Source organism: Brassica napus, chromosome C4 (assembly GCF_020379485.1).
Source record: "Brassica napus cultivar Da-Ae chromosome C4, Da-Ae, whole genome shotgun sequence".
Taxonomy (NCBI): Eukaryota; Viridiplantae; Streptophyta; class Magnoliopsida; order Brassicales; family Brassicaceae; genus Brassica; species Brassica napus.
Window position 1 is genome coordinate 61,966,056 of NC_063447.1, and position 12,307 is coordinate 61,978,362.

The 12,307-nt window shown below is 33.2% G+C and overlaps 2 protein-coding genes across 4 annotated transcripts; both read right to left on the bottom strand.

Moving 5' to 3' along the window:
• Positions 1 to 154: 154 nt before the first annotated feature.
• Positions 155 to 2,908, bottom strand: LOC106371208 (axial regulator YABBY 1-like). 2 transcript variants are annotated; one of them, XM_022701597.2, is made up of 7 exons: positions 2,612 to 2,908; positions 2,331 to 2,492; positions 2,106 to 2,238; positions 1,541 to 1,583; positions 1,375 to 1,450; positions 598 to 675; positions 155 to 408 (listed from the first exon to the last, which is right to left on the bottom strand). In XM_022701597.2, the coding sequence occupies exons 1-7, from the start codon at positions 2,738 to 2,740 to the stop codon at positions 334 to 336; spliced, it is 696 nt and encodes a 231-aa protein (XP_022557318.1). In that variant the 5' UTR covers positions 2,741 to 2,908; the 3' UTR covers positions 155 to 333. The 2 variants fall into 2 exon arrangements, with proteins under 2 accessions (XP_022557318.1, XP_013666699.1); XM_013811245.3 differs by having other exon boundaries at positions 1,541 to 1,589; positions 2,612 to 2,903.
• A 6,889-nt stretch (positions 2,909 to 9,797) lies between these two features.
• Positions 9,798 to 12,018, bottom strand: LOC106371211 (Golgi SNAP receptor complex member 1-2-like). 2 transcript variants are annotated; one of them, XM_013811247.3, is made up of 6 exons: positions 11,761 to 12,018; positions 11,448 to 11,635; positions 10,527 to 10,616; positions 10,353 to 10,424; positions 10,126 to 10,255; positions 9,798 to 10,039 (listed from the first exon to the last, which is right to left on the bottom strand). In XM_013811247.3, exons 1-6 carry the CDS (start codon positions 11,891 to 11,893, stop codon positions 9,942 to 9,944), a joined length of 711 nt encoding a protein of 236 aa, XP_013666701.2. In that variant the 5' UTR covers positions 11,894 to 12,018; the 3' UTR covers positions 9,798 to 9,941. The 2 variants fall into 2 exon arrangements, with proteins under 2 accessions (XP_013666701.2, XP_013666697.2); XM_013811243.3 differs by having other exon boundaries at positions 11,448 to 11,641; positions 11,761 to 11,990.
• Positions 12,019 to 12,307: the final 289 nt, after the last annotated feature.

Below are 12,307 nucleotides of genomic sequence, written 5' to 3' on the forward strand. Positions count from 1 at the left end.
AAAATAACCATCAGTTGTTTAAATATTTTTCTGAAAAAAATGTGGCGATGGTATAGAATGAATCAGACTAATAACAATCAGTACTACTTAATTTTAAAATTCTGCTTGGAGTGAAAAAAATTCGTGCTAAATTAATTAACCATACAGGTACATATCAAAAACAACATAATAAACCTCATTAATTAGCAAGATTTTGATTACATCAACAGAAGAAGACGCAAGCATATATAACATATATAAGTTCAAGAAAGATAAAGAAACCTTACTTTTGGGCAACATAAACCCTACAAACTGGATTTCAAAGTCTCAAATACTTATCGATTAAATTCATCTTTAATAAGGAATCACACCAACATTAGCAGCAGGAGCGTAGAACCCTTCTTTCATCCCCATGTTGTCTTCACCCTCCTATACACCAAATTTTAAGATATGATCAAAATCAACTCAAATTCTCTATGTTATTTTTGTGACGGATAAATAAATTGTATGCATTAAAACAAAACAAATACGATTGGTGGAGATATTCGTAACGTTTAAAAAAGAAATTGTAACATTAATTTAAAGATGCAAGGTATATGTCGACAGATTAGGGTTTACCTGTTGGGGCATGCTGGTTTTCTTCACGGGTTGATTGTCCGGCGCAAGCCCGAAGTGGATGTGGGGGAAGTGGGCCCACTGCATTACACATAAACAACATACGTACACGACACATATCAACTTGTGTTATAACCGGACAAACCTCTTTACTCCTAATCTCAGCTATACTACATACTACATGTTTTTCTAAAACCTGACATCTATGCACACAATATATGTACGCATGCGATGAGAGAGTTTATAGGCATTGGGAAATCAAACCCTAGTTTCCGCCTGCAGTCTAATCCAAATTAAGTTTTGATGTTAATATTAATGAATCTGGAAATGGATAAAACTAATATGCCTTAACTGATACTCCCTCCGGATACGAATATATGATGTTTTATCTTTTTATTTTGTATACAAATGTATGATATTTTAAGATATAATTAATGTATTTATTTTAAAAATTTAAACATAAATTAAAAAGTAAAATTATGAGTGGTGAAATTTTATTGATATAACCAAAAAGTAACAATTAAAATAGTGTATTTATTTTTTCTTAATATGTGTGTAAAATCTTAAACATCGTACATTTAAATCCAGTACTATTCTAGACGTTGAATTGATGGTCAAGCTAGCGTTTTGTTGTATATTGAAAAATAGTTATACTTTTATCATGTATTTGAATAGATTTACCCGATTTTGAACATTTTTTGGTTATTATTTAAATTAACCAATGGGTAGGATATAACGAGTTTGTATGTATGTTTGGGATAAGAAATTTAAGGTTCTTACATTCTTGGCAGCGGCACTAAAGGCTTCTCGGTGGCTTATATCAGGATTACCAGCTTTGATGCGTTGGATCTCCTCCCTACGAGAAAGATGTGACAATGAATCATAATAAAGTTATATATGATCAATGGTGTATATGGTATAATAATAAAAACTAAATAAAACTCACTTGATGAATCGATTATATGCGGATGGGACTCGCTGTCTTTTTTCTGGAGCTGGCAATAGCAAAATTCAACGGCAAAGACAAAGCGAAGAAACAAAAACTCAGACAGAAAGAGACAAACACTCATTAAGACTACTTTCATTGTCTTTTTTTCTCTCTCTCTCTAGCCCATCATCACTTCATCATTTCTAAAAGGCAAGCTCATCTTCTAACATCTTACACAGATTCTTTCTCTCTAGCTAGATTTCCGGGGGATCCATGAATCTATCTCTCTTTTTATTTTTACTCTTACAAACGCTAGAAGTCATCCAAGATATATAGACAATCATCACATGCTAAAGGGCATTAATATAATCAATGGTAATGCTAAATACAGAAAACCCATCTCTTAAGTATCTTTTCTATGGGTAACTCAGAATTGCTATGGTTTGAAAAAAGCTCCAGTGACAGGTATGTAAGAAAAGCTATGCATGTCTTAGTGGTGATTCATATAATTACTACCAAAATTTGAAATATGTAAATCACTTTACAAACGAAAGAGGAATGAGCGGAAAATATTGTCTCTTACGGCGGTTGACGGGTGGTGCCTTAGGAATCTCATGTTGTTGATGAAGATCCATGAAAGATGGAATGTCATTCATATTAGGATGTTGATTCATCATCATCATATTCATGTTTGATGGTGCATCTTTCAGCTCCTCCTTCAGTAATAATTAATATCTTTGAGGCTTGATATAGACTACTAGACATCATATTTATAAGAATAATTATTAATTCAAACAATAGTATTTACCAGAATATTTTGGGGAGTGAAGTAAGAGTGAGGACCAAGCTGGAGCTGGAGCTGGTTAGAAGCTGGGAGGACAAGCGATCTCATGTTCACAGAAATAAGATTAGTACAGCAACCACATCGGACGGTTACGGTCTTGAACATGCTTGTGTAAGGAACACTGACCTATAAAACACAAGAGAAACGGTGAATTAATAACAAACCCCTAATTATACATTGATCAAGAAAAGGAGGAGATTAAGAAGAAAACATGAGAAAGTAAAGAATAGTGGTTATTTATTTACCGCAAGAATGGTTTCGCAATAGTTGCACTGGACATAGCAGAGCTGTTCCGAAGGGGAGAGAGGATCTGGTGAGAGGTTCTCTGGTGAAAAAACAGCTGAGGAAGGAGAAGACATAGACGACATAGACATTTTTGTAAGAAGAAGAAAAAGGCTTTGAAGTTGGAAGCCGATCCTCTCTTTTTTGGAGTGTTTTGCGATTTGATTGATTGATGGGTATTTGACTGATCAGATGATTCTTGATAAGGAGAAAATAAAAAACCCCACCATGATCTGATCTTCTTGATTGTTGGGTTGCTGTGCATTATATACCACAAAGAAAGATATAGAGAGAGAAAGGACAAGAGGAGGGAGAAGGTAAAAGAGATATTTAATGTGAGTAAAAACAAGGAAGTCTCTTACTCTAGCCTCTAGGTCGTCTTCTAAATTTACTTTGGTTAAATAAGCTAAACTACAAAAAATAATAAAGATAGACAATATCAATATATATAGAGTACCCTATAAAGAAACTCTTCAATATGGGTTACATACATATATATTAAGGTCTCATATTAATGAACACGATAAAACTAATGAGCAGTCCGAAACAAACAATGGTTAGTGCCGATTCGAAAATCAAGCGGAATGAAAAATTAAATTTTATTGATCGGCACCTCAATAATGTTTTTTCAATGGTGTGATGCAGTTGAATTTACATTGCATCGATCGCGTTTTACTTTGTCAACATTTTACACCTTTAATGAACTTGGTAATTTTTTTAAAAAACTTCATTTTATAATCAAAGTGTGATCTTTGATCTGTGGATCTTGACATCACTTATTACTAGACCATTTCAATGTATACGAGCAAAAACTATTATTAAATCCAAATATTCTATATATATATATATATATCGTAAATATATATATTCGAAATTTGGTTGAGTCTCAAGCTTACTAGAAACGTATATATATAAATCACGTCATTCTGATTAATTCCTTGTACCTGTAATATCTATTATGAACTTGTGGTCACAAAAATACAAGATTGATGACACAAAACCGTTCGAAAGGATGTGATCGCTTAAAGATGGACATTATTCCACCATCTGAATCATTTTCAAACCTTAACTTGCAATTAAATTTTGGGCTTGACTATTAATAGAATATCTTATTATATTATATTTTGGCTTAGTATAAAATTGGCATTTATGTATCCGTGTACTAGAAAACCCACAACTTTGTTTAGTAGTGACAAAAACTCTTGAAAAGGTATATTATATCCTAACTTTTTTGTTAAACGAACTTTTTGTTGTTGTCAAACAATCTATGCTATGAAACTTAAAACTTATAGATACTCTTCAAAACCTTTAATTATACATAAATATTATATATGAAAACTTAATTAAATCGCAATAAAATATTGGTAAGTTTATCACGAACAAATTATATGTATATATGTATTTCTTTTTGTAAACAAAGCTATTAAAGATTTTTACAGATTCGTTCCTCTACAAAAGGACGAATGTCTGTAATACGTGGGCACCTTTTTGACATTTTAATTTGACTTTGATCAATATAGCTATGATCGCTAAATTACAAACCACTTTACCAGTATTCACAACTTAGATCTAAGGAGTAAGGTGTATAGTATGAACAAGGGAGGATTCAGGCATATATAGCAGAGGATTCACGAGCTTAGGGCTTTAGGTTTGCACGTGAACATATATATATTCTATATAATGTAAGAGCATCTTCAACCTCATTTCATATTTCACTTCAAAATAAAATTTAGAGTAAGAAATGTTCTAATTGTATTCTATTTTTAATTCTATAATGGAGTAAAGAATATGTTTACTTCAAAAATAAAATAATACTTTTATTTTTACTTTTATTTTTTATTTTGTTTTTCGTTCTAAAATAAAATATGATTAGAGTAAAACTATTTTCATTATAGAATTATTCCATTTTAGAGATAAATTAGGGAAAAAAAGTTTTGCATTAGACATGCTCTAAAATATTGGGAATAAAGAGAAAAATAATTAATAAAAATAGTTTGCAATAGAATTCGCACTTCCCAATGGAGGGGGCGGCAGAGGTGGGGGAAGAAAGGGACGTGTGCATGGGAGTGATTAAGCGTCGCCTCATTCACCCGTTGTTGTCATTCCTTAATTACCACTGCCATTTTCTCGTTTCTCTATACAATTCCTTTTTATTTATACAATAATTATATTTATTAAATTAATAATTTCATTTTCTGCCCAATCCCTAAACAATAGTATGTTTTGTATGTATGTAGAGAGAAACATGATGCTCCATTTTTATTGATTGTGTTATCATTAGCTTTTAGTCAATTATATGATTGGTTTTAGTCATTTGAATATCGGGAATCATCCAAGTCTAGACTTTCTGTGAAAGCGAAAGTAAATTAGTTCTATATATGTAGTTAACATGCACTCTCAAGTAAACCGGCCTGTTATATATCACTGTTTTATTCTATTACATATACAATTATCAAGATATATATAACTTGATTTTATAAGTCTATGACACATCAAGTTATCAACCAGATCACAAGTTAATCAAGAATTATAAAAAGAGAAACAACAAATATATTGTATAGCCTCTGATGAAAGTTTTTAAAGCGGCATGTATATGTACGTATTTATAGAAACACTATATTGGTGAAAGCCACAAGCAAAACTCCACACGTAATTAATTTCAAACCTAAATTTGATTTTTTTTTATATATTTCATTCTCATTTCAAGCATATATGTCTAAGAAAGTATCTATGCATCTGGTTGCAAATTGATACTATTTATACATTTTTGTTTCCGGAAAATTACAAACCATTCCGTATTTGTCAATGATTAAAATATTATATTATTTAGTAATTTCAAGCGTTATGGAATTGGATTGTGTAATGTAACTAATCATGTTAAATTGCGTAAGTAAAAAAACTGGCAAAATGTTATCCGATCATGCATAATATAGCTCAGTTTAACATATATAGCTCACAACTGCAACTGGCCATGTATAAAACATGCGAAAATTAAAGCTCTTGTTTACATTTTACTACATCTAGTACGATTTTTATCTGGGAATTAAACAATGTGATTGTGACAAAAAAAAATTAAACAATGTGAAAAATCATCCACTATAGATGATTGTTACTTAAAAGGTCTAGCTATTACTTTATCCTGATTAGATGTAATGAAGGAAAATTTGAGTTGGTCTGATCATACTTTCCTAGAAACGTATATAATGTTAGGGTTAGCCCACATTTTTGTCGCAATTTGGGCGATGGGAATGCATAGATAGTATCATAGTACACACATGACATGCCTACGTATATAATATGTGCATAATATGGGAATTCATGTATGTAATGAATGTAATATGTGCATAACATTTCCTTCCTTTTTTGAGCAACAACATTTCCTTGTTATTTTCTTGTCTGATTGGTTTAGAAAAGCTATTGCCATAAACCCCCAATCTAGTTTTACATCTAATGATTAAGTACTTACAATCTCATTGAAGCAATAATTCACTCTCAGCACATCATGAACATATACACACGATATAAGTACATAATAACTACAAATGCATGTTTAATTTTAGAAATAATTCTGTCAGGTTTTCTTTTCGAAATAATTAACGTGTCTATGAGACTACTAACAATTTGTTGATATCAATCAATTAAATTGAATTTAATCGTTCGATTGTAGTATACATAGTAGGTTGTGTGACTTCATCTCCTTTGCAAAATAATACTCCTTCCGTTTCATAATAGATGAAGTTTTGGTTCTTTACACACATATTAAAAAATTGTATTTTCTAAACAAAAAAAATCTTTAAAATATAATTTAAAGCTAATTTATTTAATTCTAAACAAAAATAATAAAAACATAATTAGCTACACAGTTTTTGATAAAGAGTTAACTAGATATGTGAAAACATCATCTATTGTGAAACAAAAACAATCACCTAAAACATCATCTATATTGAAACGGATGGAGTATATTTATGCCTATTTGTTATAATACTGAATTTATTTTCACTTTTTTTTTGTACAGCACTGAATTTATTTTCACAAACATCCAAATTGTAAAGGTGTAAACTGAAACCCACATGTTTGAACCTAAACATTGATGTCAACTGTTTAAATGTAAACCCGCCTCATTTTCCTTGAGATCAATAGATTAACTAATCAAGAATTCGGTACAAAGCCCAAGACTATATAAGGATTGAAATTTATCGATATTTTTTATACCATTGTCGTTTTTATAGTTTTCGTAACATCAAAATTATCGTCACCAACTAAAAACGTGTTACTTGATAGTCATAGTACACTTCGTTAACATAAACGAGTATATACCTATTTACAGGGCCGGTCCTGGGCAAAGCCGGATGAAACATTCGCCTAGGGCCCCCAAATTTTTTGAAAAAAACTACATAAACATAGGTCTCCAAATTTTTTAAAAAAGCCCCCAAATTTTCTTAAATTTTTTTTTCAATGAAATATTTACAAATATCGCCTAAGGCCCCCGAAATCTCGGGGCCGGCCCTGCCTATTTAGTAATTTTAGATACATGCATGTATCCAATCTTCATGATATATTATACAAGGACGCGCATCAATTAAAATTCAACTGAGACTCGGTTGACTAATTATAAAACTACAACAAAAATGTGCCTATGCTTACTACTTACCACTGATGAGTAGAAATGGGCTGTTGCGCAGAGGAGAGAATAATAATGGCTTTTCAAAGTATAGTATTTAAATTAAATATTCCTATATACGCACATTCCTATACACATACATAAATATGTGTGAATAAAGCATTTACTTATTCTGTGCTTCAAAAAGGTATCAGATATGAAGACTATAGGGTTTCTCCAGTTCTATTTTTATCTTCTTTTTATACAAAACTACGATTCTGAAAATCTAGATTTAAGTATTGTTTCAAAAAAAAACAAATATGCATGGTTTTGTAAGATTCCACTTTGTATTTAGTTCTTATATAATTGGACTGAGTACACCTATAGAGTAACTATTTCTCGGATATCAAGGAGAGCTAGCGACAGTGTGGGTAAAACAAAAATTACGAATGGATTCAAATTCTAAAATTGAGTAAAAGATAACGATGTTTACATTTGAATGCCTCATGTTGCATCTTACTATATATTAATTATCAGATCGTGTAATCAAGATTGATGTATAAATGGCTAGTTCAATCTATTCGATATCTGGCATTGATCGGTATAAAATTATGCTGTCAAAAAGCTTGTTTTTCATTAGATGAAATGTGATAGGACTTGATAAAGAAAAGGTTAATCTTGTGCGTGCCCTTTTACTGCATCGAGTAAGAAATTTAAATTAAAGAAGAGTACGGAGTGGAGAGCTAGATAGAGAATAGGTAGTAGGGTCACAGGGTAGCTAGTGTCATATAGGCTAATAGGCATAGCATGTTTATGGACCGTCCAGGCTCCTCGGCTCCGACCCTATGGTCCGTCTCTTTGTCTTTATGTCACAGGCTTCTCTCAGCCACGTGCACTCTTTTCTCCCCTCACAGTTCTTTCTTTAGGGCACAACAACATGCCAAACTGAGCAAATCTAAAGCCTTCTCTCTCTTTAATAGTATATCACTAATTGATAGATATAATAATGTTGTTAACACTTTAGTTATTACATAATCATTGAAGCATAAGTTTCCTAAAGGACCTAAACCATTTCTTGATTCTTAATTAGTCACATCAATCCATCCTATATTTTAGCGAAAATGCCTACATATGATCAGTCGACTAGAGGCGGCGAACATATACACAAACTACTATGCCTCTCTCTCTCTCTATTTTTTTTTTAATGTTGGATAAACGATTATTTATGAATGCACCTCGTTAACCACTGGAGAATCTTATTAACATTTACTACTATCGTTTAACTAACACGACCACTAAGTTCTTTATTATTTTTCTTCTGTGTACTATATATACGTTTACATGTCTAAATGTTCGGTTAAGTCCATTAAAATCATATCTTTTAAATCATATGTCAATTGCAAAACCGTGAAACGTAAATGCGAAATGTAAACGAAAAATGCACCACTATGGTTTTGCGTATGCAGATGAATCTAAAAATAACAATTATAACAAGTAAATCAAAAGTTAGAATTACAATTATCGCACATATCTTGTATGTAACAACAATTAAACATGTAAGAAGAACAGTTATATGATTTGATTTGTTCTTTCAAATCCCCTGATCCGTGAGTTATCGAATATAGGTGATGGGTACTACTATATACTATCGACACGACACCATCTTATCTTCACAAAGTTATAATGATTTTTTTTTCACTTTTAACCAAGAAGAGAAACCGAACCTCTTCTGATTCTTTTAAGTGTCTTATTGTCTTAAAGTTCGTAAGAAACGGTCTCCCATTGGGAAGCGTAAAATCTAACAAGCTTTTGTTTTAAAAAAGCTTCTGATTCCTAGTCCTACGTCCAGTAATAAAAAGCCAAAAGCTAAATTACAATCTCACTCATAAACAATATTCAGACCACAATTAGTATTAGTAAACGAAGCATGTGTGGGAGCAACTCTAGTTACTTTCCTCGTTTAACCTACCTATATATTGTCTACGAGACTATATCTACAACTATATATCGATTATATACTTGGATCGAATTAGAGATGTTACAATCCACTAACCCAATTTTATCAAAATTACTTTTGATAGTTACATTTTTTAAGGTACATATGATCACTTTTTAGGGTGGAAAGCTAACCTAATCCGCAAGAAGTCGAGATGAGGGCTGTTGACAACCACAATATCTCTAAACCGGTATAAACCGATTGATGAAAACTTGTTGAAACTATATGTAGGACATGGGGAGCAAAATAAATACAAGGACTGGATCATGATCAGAGAAGTGTGTCCCCACCCATTAATAAAGAGAGAGCCCTTTAGATTTTATAACCTGAGCGGACGTAAATGTAATACGAAGTATCAATTTATGAGTTGGGTTACTTTTTTTCGTACTAGTGTGTTGTGGTCGAGAGGATACGTACTAACAAAAATATCTAACAAAAGAACAGAGCATAGTGTTTATTGGACCACATTGTCTGTAGTAGGGCCAAAAAAAAACAAGTACCTTACCTGACTGATGTCATAAGGATGTTGATCATTGATGTTGTGAAAAATGTGTGTTTGGAATTTTAAGATTTTTATGATTAAGAGTGTAACATTACTACAAACACAACTCAACAAAATGGCAAAATACAAAAATTAAACTTGGAAAATTCGGATAGAGGATCGTCTTAATGGGCTTGAGGCGTATGAACATACTGTTTATTTCGAGAGCCAGTAGATGATTATAAACAAGGTACAAGCAGCGATGACAGCGGAGAGGATAAGTGTGTCCCGAGAACGTCTTCTTCTAATTGAGCCTATAAATGGAGAAGACAAAAGTTGCTTAAGGATAATTTAACTATATTAGTTGAGAATATCATATAGAGAGGTTGAATAGAGATACCAAGTAAGCCACGAATCACTGGGAACTTGTCTCCGAGAATTTTCACTTTCCCTTGAACATCAGAAAACAGAGACCGTTGAGAGCCAAGAACTGCTCTTGTCGCTTGAGCTTGGCCAATGACTTCATCAATCTGCAGCCAAATTGATTCTGAAACGATTAGTATATTTTCCACAAACGAAAGAGCTGTTAACAGAGTATAACATTTAAGATTACAAAAAGTAACTTACATGGGATATACTTCCATGGATTGAAGCTCTCTCCCTTAACACTTGCACACCTGGTGACATACTACCAGAAGCCTGAAGAGGCGTCCCAATCAAAAGGTGACCATGGAAGAACGTGTTATTTCCTATCTTAAGAAGATTCATTCTCTAAACTAGGAGGCTACATGATTCTTATACCTTATATTCACTTATGTCATCCCTGACAGAACTCAAGAGCTCAGCATGTTCCCTCATCGAGCTTATGTTTCCTTTTATCCTCCGAAACTCCTATACAAAATACATTACAGGCGAGAAGAAAGGTCATATGATTCATATCACTGCAGACGCATAAGTATCACTAAACGAAACCCACACAATTGCAAAAGGTTATGCCTTTCACCACTTAAATCACGGATGCATGATATGAAAACAATGGGTTACAGTATCATGTTTCCCTATGTGGCACTATGTTTCACGCAACAACTTCGCAATATACTCCAAAGGTATTAATGGGATGTAAAAAAAAGATTAGAATGATCAATAAACTCCAAAGTTTGTTGTTTCCTTTTATCCTTCAAAACTCCTATAAAATTTACATTGGAAAGTACATTACAGGCGAGAAGATAGCTCCTATAACACGCATAACTTCAGATTACTACAGATGCATAAGCATCACTAAACGAAACCCACACTAGTGCAAAAGGATATTCATTTTTACCAACAAACGGGACTGCAAATAGCACTTAACCACGGATGCATGACACGAAAACAAAGTGTTAACAGTAATAATGTTTCCCTATGTGGCACTATGTTCTACACATCAACTTTGCAATATACTCCAAGTGGCATTGAGATTGGAATATGATCAAATTTACACACATAACTTCATATCACTGCATAAATATCACTAAACAAAACCCACACTAGTGCAAAAATCAAAAGGGGTATGCCTTTCAACAAAAAAATGAGACTAATGAAGCATCTAGTATACTTAATCACAGATGCATTATACTAAAACAATGTGTTACAGTATCATGCTTCCCCTGTGTGGCCCTATGTTCTACACATCAACTTTGCAATATACTCCAAGTCGCATTGAGATTAGAAAGCTTCCAAAACCTGAGTGTATTCATGAAGAATGTCTCTGTGCCTAGCAAGCTTCTGAGTAACAGAGGTTGTAGGTGCAGCAGAGGCAGCACATCTACTCATGGAATCATTAATATCCAACAGCTTCTCAAGCGAAGACTGAATCTCAATCTCCATCGACTTCCATGATCCTCCAGGTGATCCACCATCAACACCATAACCTACCAATGAAGCAAACTAGAATCATAACGTTAGGGATTACACTATACGATCCGTTCTACATCACACAGCCCACACGAGATATGACAAACACAAGCATTGTGAATCAGTGAAGAAGGTAACGTACCGCCTTGATTGAATCTGGCGCCGAGCTTGGCGTAAGAGGAGAGCTTGACGTCGAGATCGCCTTCGATTTTGCGAGCTTCTCTCCGGAGCTCCTCCCAGCCGGATTCCTGCAGATCCAGGCTCGATTCCGTCATCTCCGATCTTCGTCGGTTTCAGATCCGATCACCTTCTTCTTCTTCTTCTCTGTTGTTCTCAGATTAACTTAGTGAGACTCGGAGACTCTAACCGAGAGGGAAGGCTCCGGATACGAAGTTGGAGTATCTGGACCCGCTGAAATTACGAATTTACTATCCTAGTCGAATGATGCTGATATTGGGCTTGGGCTTTATTCTCTTTTGGTTTTTACTTGGGCTTTATTTCTCTTTCAGTCTTTAGTCTAGGAATAAAAACTGATGGTCAAATCAAATTCTTTTTTTCCAACCCAAAGTTATTTACTCAGAGCAACTCCGACGTTGGTTTCCGAAGAAGTTTTTAACCTAAAAATATAAAGATAAAATTATAAAGAAATTAAAGAAAAAGAGCAAAAGTTCTTAAAGTAGAAGAGTTTA